Below are 14,765 nucleotides of genomic sequence, written 5' to 3'. Positions count from 1 at the left end.
TGTATAGTTTTTAGACATTATTTGTTTAGGAAATTACATGCTAAAAGAACACCAAACGCATGAGCTCAACTGTAGCTCATTTAGAACTTTGTTCTTCCAAATAGGAAGTCAGTAAGCAAACAGCAGTTGTGTGCTGGGAACTCAGATGCTTTAACATTGACCTGTGTCCACTGCAGATGTTTTGAACAGTAGCATAAAGAGTGTACTGGTGCACTGTCTGCTTCCTCCTAGGAGAAACTGAAGATGATCTAGAGAGCTCTTACAGTGACACCACTGTCAAGGTCAGATCCAGGGATTCTGTCGAGTCTAGAGGTAACGTTCCCTTTGTATACATGTTATTAGTAATGGGTCATCTCACAAATAGCTCAATAGAGCACGGTTAGCCTGCTTGAATATTTATGGAAAGATATTTTTATGCTCCAGAACTACTGCCTGTTTTTGAATTTTGAGAAATTGATCACATTGGTATTCAACAGTCTCAGGAGTATTGCTCAGTTTTAGGAACTTCTAGTATTCTTAGATAATTGCTTTGTCTTTAGGTCAGGTTCTTAACCATGTGAGACATCACAGGGGCTATTGTTGTTTAAGTATGACAATCTGTAATTGTGCATGTGAACTTGCCTTTATACTTTATGAAGCCGGGCCTTTAATCCCAGCACCTGGGAGATTGAGGCAGGAGGATCTCTGTCAGTTCGAGGCCATCCTGGTCTACAGAGTGAGTTCCAGGGTGGCCAGAACTGTTATATAGAGAAAACTTGTCTTGGAAAACCAAAAAAGAAAAAAGAATACTCATCAAAGAGTGGATTGGATAGAGAAAAGGAGTAGGGGTTGGGGATTTAGCTCAGTGGTAGAGCGCTTGCCTAGCAAGCACAAGGCCCTGGGTTCGGTCCTCAGCTCTGGGGAAAAAAAAAAAAAGGAGTAACTTAAGATGTTAGACTAGTTTGTAAACTCTGTAAATGGGTAACTTTTTTAGTCCCACAGAAATATTGCCTCATGGAAATCTCTCATAATTCTCATGATTCGCATCATCTTTTTTTACATTAAAGATGAGCTCACAGGACTGAGTGTGGTGGCCCACGCTTTTAATTCCAGCACTCACGTGAGGCAAAGGCTAGTAGATCTCTCTGAGATCCAGGCCAGCCTGGTCTCGGTAGCAAGTTCCAGGCCAGTCAGGAATCTATTGAGTCTATATAGTAAGACCCCATCTCAAAAATGAAAACAAGATAAACTATCGCTATTATTAACAAAGCTGTTCTACATAGTTTATCTGATAATCAAGAGAGGTTTATTTCTGGGGTAACTTAGAGCCAGTAAGGAGTCAGTTACAGGAACCGGGAGAGATGAGGTAAAGTCCAGCCTCCAGGCCCACGAGGGATCAAGAGAGAAACAAGCATGTGTGCACCTCGGTCTTAAGGGGTCTCCTCTCGGCCATGCCCCAGGGGCAGGTCATAGGCTGGTGTGGCAGTTACTTGCTGTCACAGTAGGGGTAGTGTTTCAAGGTCAAGGCTGGAACAGCTACACACTTTAAAATAAGCTCATAGGGCTGAGGACAAACCTTGGTGGTTTTGGGTGTGAAACCCTGATTTAAATTTAAAGCTCAAAAGCCGGCTTACATGCATTTGGTATTTTGTATATCTCCTCCCCTTATTTTCCCTCCATTCTTTTTTTAAATCCTATTTCTTCTTTAGAGAGGTTTATTTTTACTTTATTAGACAGGAGGTGCTGTATAACACAGGCTGTCCCTCAGTTATTGATATTCTCTTGTCTCAATCCTCCCCTTGTTCACAGTAGTGCTGGCATTAGAGAGATACACCACAGTGCCCAGGCTCCAGCAGCATCATTACTGTTTCTGGTTTTAATGCTAGCATACAAAGTCATGGGTCTCTTTTTTGATATTTTCACACATACACATCTTTACAGTTTCTTTGTTGACCCCACTTCCCTCTCCATCCCTCATCCTTCTTTAACATTTCGTATTTTTATTCTTCCACAATTTCATACACGGGTAATGTTCTTTGATCACCTTCCCCTCATTCTCCCCTTTCGTCTACCCCTGCCTCCTGTTAAACTCCCACCTTCTGAGCATGTAAGTGCCGCACTACATTTCATAGGGTTGTTTGCACCAGCAGGGTTGGAGGGGAGGGTTTATCTGGGCAAGGGTCACTTACCAGTGACTACAGCACTGAGGGATGTGACTTCCCTTCCCAGCAACTGTTAACTGCCCAGTGGGTCTTTCTGCCAGGTGGTGTCCCAGCCCCTCCCCCGCCTGGGGTGGAATGTTGATGGCCCAGTCTTCTGCAGGTCCCGTGCACCCCCACGTTAGCAGATCCTTTCCTCCTTGCAGATGGTCCTTCCTTCTGCTTTCATGTTACATAAGAGAAGCCGTGTGTGTGTGTGTGTGTGTGTGTGTGTGTGTGTGTGTGTGTGTGTGTGTGTGTGTGTGTGTGTGTGTGTGTGTGTCTTGGGCGCTTCAGGCTGAGAATTCTTTAAAAACTAGTTACGCGCTCCAGGTTATCCCCTGTAGTTTATCTGTTTCACTCTTTTCATTAAATACTCATTGTTCTCTACAAAATGAGCACTTTGAAGTGATGCATCAAAATACTTTCTGTTTTTTAGATGAAGCCCCCAGGACACCTAGTCATCATCAAGAATCACCTTGGAGGTTACCACAGAGTGAGTAGTCCGAGTTTACAAGTCTCCCCGTGGGAAGACAAACTCTTTGCTTTTGGTAGTTTGACATGTGTCTTTGCTTACGTTATCACATCGATTGCTTTTAGTTGGTACCCTGATACAGTAGTGTGAGTCTTACAACTTTGAAATTTTCCATATTTGTTGTGACATGATAGGCTTTAAAATATTGGAAGTAATATTTTAAGATTCAGGTAATAGTGGCGTTTGGCTTTGATTCTTCTAGGAGTGCTGAGGGTACAACAAGGTTTCTCAGTACTCTTTAGATAAGCATTGTCTCACTCTGCTATACCCCGGCTCAACAGTGTTCTTAGCTGTTATTATTTTCTATTGCAAATAATCTAGAATGCATACGTTTTTCTTAGGTTAAGCAAAATAATAGTATTTTTTTATTTTTCTATTTTTAATTCAAATTCCAGTATTTGAGTTATTAACTCATAATATACTTGTGTGTAAATAGTCAAGAACCTTTTTTTCCCTTCTACATTTCCTTTTTGAAAATACTCATTGAATCTAAGTTGCCATTTTTTTACGATTCAGTAAGATGAGAATCTATCTATTTAAGCTGTATTATTAAATATGGCCTTAAGCATTTTTTTTCTAAAAAATACTTCTTAGTATTTGATGAAGGAGAGAAAGTGTGTGTATATGTGTGTGTACATATGTCCTTTATTTTCACACATGCACACACCCACTTTTACTTTTTGTTTTGAGACAGGGTCTCAGTTTTCTAAGTAGTTGGGATTATAGACCTGTGCCGCCAAGACTGGCTGTGTGTCCAGTTTTGTTTTTTTTTTGTTGTTGTTTGTTTGTTTGTTTTAAAGTATATTTTTGTTTTTTTCGAGACAGGGTTTCTCTGTGTAGCTTTGGAGCCTGTCCTAGAACTCACTCTGTAGACCAGGCCGGCCTTGAACTCAAAGAGATCCGCCTGCCTCTGCCTCCCGAGTGCTGGGATTAAGGGCATGTGCCACTACCACCCAGCTAAAGTATGGTTTTTTTAAAGGGTCTGTTCTAGTTAGGGATACCGTTGCTGTGATGAAATACCACATTCAAAAGCAACTTGGGGAAGAAAGAGTTTATTTGGCTTACATATCTAGAGTCACAGCCCATTGAGGGAAGAATTCAGGAACGCAAGCAGGGCAGGAACCTGGAGGCAATTGCTGATTCGAAGGTCGTGAAGGAGTGCTGCTTACTAGCTTGCTCCTCATGGCTTTCGCCACCTGCTTTCTTACAGGACCCAGGACCACCAGCCCAGAAATGGTACCCATAATAAGCTGGGCTGTCCCTTCACAAATCACTAATTAAGAAAATGCCCTGAAGTCTTGTCTTGTCTACAGCCTGATCTTATGGAGGCATTGTGTCTAGCTTGTGTCAAGTTGACATAAAATTAGCCAGTCCAAGTATATATTGCATTTGTGTTCAGAAAAAGTAAAGTTCAGAGTCAATTTGTGTAGATGCCTGTGTGTGTCCTCTTCAGTGATAACTTAGCTTATCAGGGAGGATTTTGACATTTACCATTGCATCATTTTATAATTATACTTAAAAACCCAAGTAACATCTTTTGCTTCACAGGTTTGTGGTGCCCACAGATTTGCATATATGATAGATGTTATTCAATATGGCATGGTTTGTAGTTATTACTGAGTGTATTTGTTTGCTAGTTCCATAACTTTTAGATATGTAATCTTGTAGAAAATATCAATTTTGTTTCCCCTTATTTATAAAGGATAATGGTTACCACAATAGGTGTAAGAATTACATAATTGAGCTTGGCACATAGAATACATTTAGCCTGTTTCTTTGTTAATTTTCTATGATATGACACCCATGACCAAGACAACTTCTAGAATAGTGGTTCCCAACCTTGCTAATGCTGTGACCCTTTAATACAGTTCCTCATGTTGTAGTGATTCCTGATCATAAGATTGTTTACATTGCTACTTTATAACTGTAATTCTGCTACTGTTAGGAGTCGTAATGTAAATATCTGATATGCAGGATATCTGATATGGGACCAGGGTCACGACCCACTGTTGAGAACCACTGTTCTAAAAGGAAGGGTTTATTTGAGGCTCACAGTTCAGAGGGTTGAAAGTCCCTGATGGCACAGTGGAGGTATGGCGGCAGGAGCAGCTGAGAGCTCATGTCTCAGACTGCAAGCAGGAGGCCGTGAGAGCACACACAAAGTGTCACCAAGCTTTCTGAAACCTCAAAACCTGCCCCCATGGGCACACCTTCTCCAACAAAGCCATACCTCCCAAGCCTCCTTAACCAGGGCTACCAACTGGGGACTAGGTATTAAATGTCACCCCGAGACTTATGGGGGACATCTCATTCAGACCACCACAGCGTGCTTAGTTGGTTGATTGGCTTTTCTAGTTCCTTTCTGTGCTGGGAATGAAAGCCTCACACACACTAGCAAGTGCTCTGCCACTGAGCTGTGACTTCAGCCATAGCCATTATTTCACAGCAGCGATCCTAGAGCTGGTGTGTTGTCGTTGTCCGGTTCTAAGTACTTTTAAGTTTCGAGGGGGAAAATAAGATGGGACAATGACTCAGTGGTCAGTGTGCTGGCTGCTCTTGGAGAGGACCAGGCTTCAGTCCCCAGCACCACAAGAGACAGCTCCCAACCATCTGTAACTCCTCCTTTGGAAGGTCTGACGTCTTCTGGGTTCTGCAAACACCAGCACACTTGCATACACACACACACACACACACACACACACACACACACACACACACACACACACACAGTTTTTTGTTTCCTAGTATTGTCTGACCTTGTTCTTATTTTCTGTTTTAGGTCAGGACTTCACAGCTCATGAGAATCAGCCTTCAGTGCTGAGTAAGTGGTTGATAATTTGTTATCTATGTCAGTCGGCCCTGTGCCTGCCTTAATCAATAAAAAGTTCTTATATGGCCAGGTGTGGTGACACATGCCTTTAATCCCAACAGAGGCAGGTGGGTCTCTGAGTTCAAGGCTAGTCTGGTTTACAGAGCTAGCTGTAGGGCAGCCAGGGCTTACACAAAGAAACTCTGTCTCAAGAAACCAAATAAATAAAGAAGTAAATACAGTTCTGATAAGATTTTAAATCATTTCTCCTTCTCAGCTTTTTAAATCCATCACACAGTAGTACTCTATGTAATAATTACTCTGTGACGTGACACTCTGTTCAGGGCTGTTTTAGCCTCAGTGGTTTACTTATAGGGTAAATGCCCCAACTTTTCTTCTTAAATGTAATTAAAATCCTACTTTTGAACTCAGTCTTAGAGACCAGAGTAAAAGATACACAACATAGTTTTGTCCAGCAAGTGATTATTTTTTGTTACGGGAAGGTTTCTGTCTTCACTGATTTGATCCTACGAGTTACCTTTTACTTTTGATGTTTTCCTCTCCCTCTGCTTCTGTTAGATTTATTAAATAATGTTGAACTATGGTGTAAACTTAGAAAGTATATGAAATGATGTTTTTATCTATGTGTTTGCTTCAGGCTCAGGATGTCAAAGAAACCCTCAGGAGTGGGTTGATCAAGTCTTAAGAATTCGGGCTAGACTACCACGTAAGTAGTTGCCTCTTTTCTGCTGTACTTTTGTTGAATATCTCACACACCGAATAGTGAGTTCTTCAGATAAGAACTAAAGGTTGGCTATGCTGTGGCTCCTAGATTGCCCTCTGCAGTGCCAGGGCAGTACAGAAAGTGGCATGAACCAGGTCCTCCACAAAAGTACCAAGTGCTCCTAGCAGCTGAATCGTCACTAACCTTAGAATTTGTTTCTTAATTCCCAGCTCCCCAAGTGCCGATTCAAAACTTCTGCACTTCAGCTTTCTTACCTTTAGAGACAGCTGTACCTTAGGTCAGTTACTGTGATGAGTCTTCTGCGTTAAACACGATGTTTGAGTCTTATCGCATAATTGTTAATGTTTACTTGTGTTACGTACAAGTCAAGAACTGTGGTGGGTTCACGCCCTCTCCTCTTTCTGGAGTGAGTGACTGCTGCTGTAATCTCCAGGCTCAAAAAACCACAGATTTTCAGGTTGTTACTGCCTCAAGTGACTTTTACTAGACTCTAGTGATTACTGCCTCCAGTCAGAAAGATGGACTCTCACCTTTAGGCCATGTCCTACCTCAGGAGTTCATACATAGCAGACTTAAAGGTATGCTTGTGATCTGTGGATCACATGCACAGTGTATATGATACATATTTAATACTTAGTTCTTTGTTATACCCACCACACCACTGTCCTGTATTCTTTGCGACTGTGTAATGAATGAAGTATTTAAGATGAACGTCTGATGTATTTGGGGCTTTTTTATTACTTGGTTTTTAATAATGCAGTTGTAACTTCATGGCATAATTTAGGAGTTTCTAATAAAGTTTCTTCAGCAGATTTAGTAATTGAAAAACAGTATGGCTCTTGGAGTTAGCATGATGTCATCTCATAATGGTTGTTGAGTGTTTCAGTTTTCTTTCTGGTTTTTTTTTGTCATATGACTCAAGACAATTTCTGTATCTTAGCAGTGCTATCTTCATTCACTGGTCTAATCCAGTGTTTCTCAAGTAGGAGCTGTTAATAAACACAAGGAAGATCATTTATCTATTAAAGGTGCCCATGCAGAGGTTACTGCAGGCACGTGGGGCATGGCTGTAATGGCAGGTGGAGGCCGGACCAGTCGGGTGGCTGGACCTTTCTGCCTCCTGAAGCAAGTGTGTTTTGTTTTATAAGATTTTAAAAACATTATTAAAAACTTAAATGGTCAGAATCCCAAGAAGAGATATTTCAGTTATTCTAAGATAGGAAATAATGAGGATTTAAGATTGAGTTTTGTAGAGAAGTAGTTTATTCCAGGTAGTTTAGGAACTCCATAGTCTACATTTTCTTCCTCTTTACTGTATCTTCACTAAGCAGCAGTTTAGTACATGGTCATCTTCCAGACGATTTCATGCTTTTGTTACAGTGTCCTTTTTTTTTTTTTTTTGTCTTCTTACTTTTGCCCCAAAATTTACCATACCTATTAAATAAACTGCAGGGCTTTCTCTCAACACTGAGTGTTTAAATGTTCACTCTGTGCTGGGCCAGTGTTGCTGTGATTAACTGTGATGGGGCCTTCAGTGCAATAGGCATTTGGGTATTCTGCCTCACCTACTACCTCTACCTTCTTTTGGTAGAACTTGCATTTTCTTTCTCTAATGGAAATAAGTGGGCAAATAAAGCGTAAAATTGATAGTCCTTTGAAATTATTTTTTATTTTAGATAACAGCATTCAGGAATCAGAGCTTGGACACCAATCTCCATCAACCTCTAGCCAATGTAAGTTTATCTATTCATTAAGTGAGTCCAAACTTGGTGGCCTGTATTTGTTTTTAAATATTTTTTGACAGCTTTGTGACTTAATGGTATTTAAGGCATCATATAAGTACTTCTATGGAAAAAGTATATGTTTTATCAGCAGTGAAATTCTGTGTAGGCAAACTGTATGAAATATCGAGTTTCCTTTTAACTTTATTGTTCATAATATCAAAAATCAAAGTTGGTAAATAGGGCTGGAGAGATTGTTTAGTGGATAAAAAAACATACTGTAAAAGCCTCACCACCTGATTTCAGTCTCCAGAACCCACGAAAAGGTAGAGGAGAAAAGTAACTCCACAAAGTTATACTCTGACCTCCATTCACATGCTCACACCCACACATCAGTCATGGCCTGTGCACACACATGATACTAATAAATTAACTAAAACCTGTTGGTTAGGAAGTAAGCACCTGTTACCATTAGCAGACCGAACTATACTGGATTAGCAGAAAGTGCTGCGGGTTCCAGGGTCCCAGACCTGTGTTTGAACCACTTACTTTTTATATGGCCTTGAAGAAGTTTTTTATTCCAAAAGCCTGTTACCCTGAATAATGACTACTAAGAAGTTACTGGTGATTCTCAAAATTTTTTATCTCTACGTTAATAAAGTACCCCCAAAGGGTTTGAATTAATTTGAAAATGACAGGATTCTTTTATGGATGATTTTCCTTATCCACTCCTAAGCTGATGGACGTTTAAGTGGTCTCCATTGTTGGATGTTATGAATCATTGCTGTAGTGAACCTGGGATACAGATATCTCCTCCACATACTGAATACATCCCTTTGGGTACATACCCAGCAATGACATTGCTGGATCACATAGCAGTTTGTTTTTAACTTTCTGGGGTGTTTTAAGAAGAAATAAACAGCGGATTAAACCTATTCATATTTACCTAGAAATTAATCTCTACTTTAATAAACTTTAGTTGGATTCTCACACCTGCTTCTATATTTAGATATCTAAGAATATTGTTCAGATATGAAGAATTTTAAAAGCCTTTTCGTGGAATTGTGGACTTTTCCTTGCAATTTCAATATCGAACAGCTGACAGTAAACACTAGTGAGGACGTGGGAAAAGAACCCTTATTCACTGCTGTGACAGTACAAACTGGTGCAGCCATTATGGAGATCAGTATGGAGGTTTCGCAGAAATTAAAGAGCTGCCATATGACCCATTTATACCACCTGGGCATACAGCTAAAGAACTCCGTGTCCTACCACAGAGACATTTGGACATCCATCCATGTTCATGGCTTTTTTTTTTTTTTTTTTTTTTTTGGTTTTGTTTTTTTTTTTTTTTTTCCCCCGAGACAGGGTTTCTCTTGTGTAGCTTTGCGCCTTTCCTGGAGCTCACTTGGTAGCCCAGGCTGGCCTCGAACTCACAGAGATCCGCCTACCTCTGCCTCCCGAGTGCTGGGATTAAAGGCGTGCGCCACCACGCCCGGCTTGTTCATGGCTTTTCTATTCATGACCTCAAGTGGGACTAGCTTGTTGTCTATCCGCAGATGAGTGGACAATGAAAATGTGGTATATATACATACAATGGAGTTTTATTCAGATGTAAAGAAAGGTAAAATTAGGGAATTTTCAAGGAAATGGATGCATCTGGAAAGTATAACATTAAGGAAAGTGGTCCAAACTCAGACAGAAACTACATGTTCTCTTATATGCAGACTCCAGCCTGTAATGTGTAAGTGTGTATATGTATAAATTTAATATACTTAAATGTATATTATATGTGCATATAAATAGATGTGATTGTGGGTAAAGCATACAACACTGGGAAGAAGGCTAAGGGGGTGAGAGAGTGAGTGCTTAGGGAGGGTAAAGAAGGTGGAGTGGTGGGCGGGAGACGGACACACAAGTGGAATGGCAGTCGCTTCCTAAGAGCAGTCTGAAATGTGAAATCAGAAACTGTTAATGAATTTCTGGTGCTCTTGCATTATAATTTTTAGAATTGTTTTGTTAGTTCCTTTTTTGGTGGGCTGTGTGTGTGTTGTTTTTGAGGTGATCTTTTAAATAGCCTATGTTGGTCGTGAACTCACTATGTAGCTGAAGCTGGCCTTGAACTCTTGATGCTACAGCCCCCACCTTCCAAGTGCTAGGGTTACAGGTGTGTACCACCACATCTTGCTTAGTTTCTTAGAATTTGAATGGGACGTCATGCATTGGTCATTAGAAAATTCTGATTCACTAAGCTATGCAGATTTTTACTAGGTGTGGGGAGCTGAAGCAGGAGAATCATGCCCAGACTACAGAGTGAGAACTCATCTTTAAAGCAGTCTTTATAGCCAGGGGTATCCCATGCCTGTAATCCCTGTAATCAAGAGGGGAAGACAGGAGGATCACCCAGCACTCAGGAGGCAGGTGGATTTCTGTGAGTTCAATGTCCGCATGGTCTACATAGTGAGTTCCAGGCCAGCCCGGGCTATGGAGAGAGACCATTTCAAAAAAAACAAAACAAAAGCAACAAACCCGGGGAGGGGCTGGTGCCATGACTCATTGGGTAAAGCTGCCTGCCACTAAGCCTGATGCCTTGTTAGAAGAAAACTGACTCCTGACAGCCGTCCTCTGACCTCCACACCATATACAAACATAATCAGGGCAGTGGTGGCGCACGCCTTTAATCCCAGCACTCGGGAGGCTGAGCCAGGTGGATCTCTGAGTTCAAGGCCAGCCTGGGTTACAGAGCAAGTTCCAGGACAGGCACCAAAACTACATAGAGAAACCCTGTCTCAGGAAATCAAAAAATAATAATAATAATAATAATAATAATAATAATAATAATAATAAAGAAATGGAATCCTTTCGTGAGGGAGAGAGGACGAACCAGTTTCATTTAAGGCTGTCCGTCATGGAGTAGCTAATAATTTTGTTCTATCTCAGTCCTTGGGCTGCGGCAGGGTGTAGCGTGGTGTAAATGTCCAGCATGTGTGAGGCCCTCGGCATGATCCCTGGCACCATAAAAAAACACAACTCAAGACCTTTAACTCAGCCAGGCGGTGGTGGTGGTGGTGGTGGTGGTGGTGGTGGTGGTGGTGGTGGTGGTGGTGGTGGTGGTGGTGGTGCACGCCTTTAATCCCAGGAGTCGGGAGGCAGAGCCAGGCGGATCTCTGTGAGTTCGAGGCCAGCGTGGACTACAGAGTGAGATCCAGGAAAGGTGCAAAACTACACAGAGAAACCCTGTCTCTCAAAAAACCAAACCAAACAAAAAAAGACCTTTAACTCTGAGTACATAGTCTCAGTTTTCTGTGTCAGAACCAGAAAAGGGCTTTGCAACTGACCTGCAAGTTGCATAACCACTTTTTTAAAAGTGAACACCGTTTTCACTTGAAAACAAACGACCACTCTCTGTGGTTAGCCACACCCCTGCGTTGCACAGCTGTTTGAAGAACGGCAGTATTTGCTGCCAGTGTAGCATTCAAAGTTTCCAGTGAGAATTAGAGTTTGGAAATAATGTTCCTGCCATTATAAAACTGGTATCTATCGCCGGCGGGGGTGGGGGGTGGCGCACGCCTTTAATTCCAGCACTCGGGAGGCAGAGGCAGGCGGATCTCTGCGGTTCGAGCCCAGCATGGTCTACAGAGGGAGATCCAGGACAGGCACCAAAGCTACACAGAGAAACCCTGTCTCAAAAAAACAAAACAAAACAAAAACCCCTTACTGTTAATTTGGGGAACACCACCTACTAAATATCGCTTGCGATAGCTGCAGGCACTCTGAGATGCTGCTCTAAAAGGTCCCTGCTCATCTGTTAGGTGAAAGTAGTCCATAAAGAGAAGATCCAGAAGTGGTATCACAAGTACATTATTTGTTGATAAATGAAGTAATCTATGAAAAATGCTATATAAATTGAAAAGCATTATGTAAGCAAAATGATACCATAATTATTTCCAGTAATAATGACAAGTTTAGTGCCAGAGGTTTTTTTTTTTTAAGATTTATTTATTTATTATATGTATATAGTATTCTGCCTGCATGTATGCCTGCAGGTAAGAAGAGAGCACCAGGTCTCATTATAGATGCATGTGGGTGCTGGGAATTGAACTCAGGGCCTCTGGAAGAGCAGCTGGTGCTCTTAACCTCTGAGCCATCTCTCCAGCCCTGGTGCCAGAGTTTAAACACTGTCAACTTGCATGCCGCAAAGATAGGTAACAGTTAATTACATGGACAAGTAGCTGGTGTAGCATATGGAATGCTGTTGCAGGAATCTTAAAAGTTCTTATTAATAAAATCAAACCCGAGGCGAGTTATTGGGACCACAGAATGCATTCATTTATGTCGGATCCTTTATATACTTCAGAAATGTTCTACCCCAGATAGCCGGCCATGTTAACTATGGGTTTCTAAATTAAACAGTTTTATAAAGCATCCACTATGTACTTCTGAACTATGAGAAAATACTCATAAGTCTTGCTTTATAAACAGTTTTACTTCTGAAATTATGAAATTTTATTCTGAATTTACTTCTGAATTATGAAATTTTTAAATATGAAAATTTTTTATTTAAATATATTCAAATTACTTTTCTTTAGAAACTATTATCTTTCTAATATTTATGATATATATATATCCATAACTTAGGGTTTTATGAGCTTTTCCTGAAGAGTATATATTTATTTTTAAGAAAAAAGAAAATTACCAGCTCCCTTCTTTAAAGTACTCCCTCTTAGTCAGACATGGTGGGACAAACCTTTTATCCCAGCACTCAATAGGCAGAGGCAGGGAGTTTCAGGCTAGCCTGGTCTACATACTGAGTACTAGACAGAGTCACGCATGGGGCCTGAGATAAAGCTGAGCAGTTAAGAGTATGTTCTGCTCATGCAGGGGACCCAGGTGAATTCCCAGCACCCATCAGGCATTCACAGTCACCTGTACCTTAACTCCAGGAGGACCCATTACGTTTGACCTCTGAGGAGTGAGCACCTGGGCCCACATGCACATACACAGAATGAAAAGAAATCCCTCGCCCTTGAATCTAAAAAGACGTAATATGTGTTCCCCCCCCCCCCCCATGCAGATGTTGCTGAACACGCCCAAAGGGAGCCTTCTTTCAAGAAAAAGTGGTGGCTGCTGGGTCTGGTGGCCGTCCTTGCCATCGGATTATTTTGGTTCTTTCATACTCCTGTGGTAGAAACCACTGCCGTTCGAGAATTCCAGAACCAGATGAGACAACTTCAGTCTAAGTACCAGAGTCAGGATGAGAAGCTGTGGAAAAGAGGCACAACCTTCCTTGAGAGACACCTCAACAGCTCGCTCCCTCGGCCGCAGCCTGCCATCCTTTTGCTCACGGCAGCCCAAGATGCCGAAGAGGTGCTCAAGTGCCTGAGTGAGCAGATCGCCGACGCCTATTCCTCCTTCCGCAGTGTCCGAGCCATCCGCATCGACGGGGCCGGGAAAGCCGCTCAAGACAGCGACCGCGTCAAACAGGAAGTAGATCAGGAGCTGAGCGATGGGTTTAGAAATGGCCAGAACGCAGCCGTGGTCCACCGCTTCGAGTCCCTGCCTGCAGGCTCCACCTTGATCTTCTACAAGTACTGCGATCACGAGAACGCCGCCTTCAAAGACGTAGCCCTGGTTCTGACGGTACTGTTGGAGGAGAAGACCCTGGCAGCCAGTCTGGGCCTCAAGGAGATTGAAGAGAAAGTGAGGGATTTCCTCAAAGTCAAGTTCACCAACTCTGACACGGCCAGCTCCTACAACCACATGGACCCAGACAAGCTGAATGGGCTCTGGAGCCGCATCTCCCACCTGGTGCTGCCCGTGCAGCCCGAAAATGCCCTGAAAGGGGGCAGCTGCTTGTGAGGGGAGAAGCGGAAATCCGTCTCGAGTTCTGAGCAGTGTTCAGACTTTGTAATCAGAGACGGAATTTGGAGCAGTTTTTGAAAACTGGTTTCTTTTTAAAAAGAAGTTCATACATAAAAGTGGAATACCTAAATCATTTATGTAGCCTGATTATCTGTGATTTTAGAGAATCGTTTCTCTCTTTCCACTGAGAACTATATTAAGGGTGTTTGGCATGGCCTAAAGTATATGTGCTTCCCTGAGAATCTGCTTTGATTCTGCCTGAATCATTCTTGCTGTGGTGTGACCAGAGAGAAGGACTAGGTTCCTTTCTCAAAATCAGCTTTAATTTTAACTTTGGACTTTTGTTTGTCTGTGACCTTATTAGTCTGACAGCTCTCCAGTTGTAGCTGTGGGTTTCCCGTTACCTTTCCTTTCATACCATTTAAGTGTGTGGTCCTTAGCTTCTGCCTATGAAAGACGAACGGCGTGAACGATCACCTGGGTGTGCAGTTTGCCCCCAACCCCAAACCGCGCGCACACGCACACAGACACCGGCTTTTAGAGGAGAAGGGGGTTTGGGAGGGGGAAAGGGAAGAGAAACTGTCGAATGGAGAAGGAAAAGGAAGGGAAAATAGCTGCCAGCTGGGCATGGCGAGACATGCCTGTAATCTCAGTCAGGAGGATCAGAGGTTCAAGGCCAACCTCATCTATATAGTGAGTTTTCTGCCACCCTGGGCTACATGAGACACTGTCTTTAAAAAAAAAAAAAAAAAAAAAAGTTTTCAGAATGAGATGTTGCTTTAAAAGACAAAGCATGAAAGTAACAAAAAGCCTCTGAGAAGTGGGTTACTCACACATGTCTAGGATGTTACCTTGGTGAGCTGTTACAATTTGCTTTTTATACTTCTTTTGCCCACTTGGAGAAGTTCTTGGTATG

At 42.1% G+C, this 14,765-nt stretch overlaps 1 protein-coding gene across 17 annotated transcripts in view; it reads left to right on the top strand.

Moving 5' to 3' along the window:
• The window catches only part of Tor1aip1 (torsin 1A interacting protein 1), a 31,814-nt gene extending 17,832 nt beyond the window's left edge, over positions 1-13,982 (top strand). For 12 of the 17 annotated variants that reach the window (XM_076547670.1, XM_076547669.1, XM_076547667.1 and 9 more), the window contains 6 exons: positions 232-312; positions 2,617-2,673; positions 5,492-5,533; positions 6,180-6,248; positions 7,943-7,999; positions 13,062-13,982. In XM_076547670.1, coding sequence (XP_076403785.1) covers positions 232-312; positions 2,617-2,673; positions 5,492-5,533; positions 6,180-6,248; positions 7,943-7,999; positions 13,062-13,846 — 1,091 coding nt within the window. In that variant the 3' untranslated portion in view covers positions 13,847-13,982. The remainder of the gene's footprint in view (positions 1-231; positions 313-2,616; positions 2,674-5,491; positions 5,534-6,179; positions 6,249-7,942; positions 8,000-13,061) is intronic. The other 5 variants (XM_076547675.1, XM_076547672.1, XM_076547674.1 and 2 more) reach the window with 1 other exon arrangement.
• Positions 13,983-14,765: the final 783 nt, after the last annotated feature.

Source organism: Peromyscus maniculatus, chromosome 11 (genome assembly GCF_049852395.1).
Source record: "Peromyscus maniculatus bairdii isolate BWxNUB_F1_BW_parent chromosome 11, HU_Pman_BW_mat_3.1, whole genome shotgun sequence".
NCBI lineage: Eukaryota > Metazoa > Chordata > Mammalia > Rodentia > Cricetidae > Peromyscus > Peromyscus maniculatus.
This window is presented reverse-complemented; position numbering and strand designations above follow the sequence as displayed.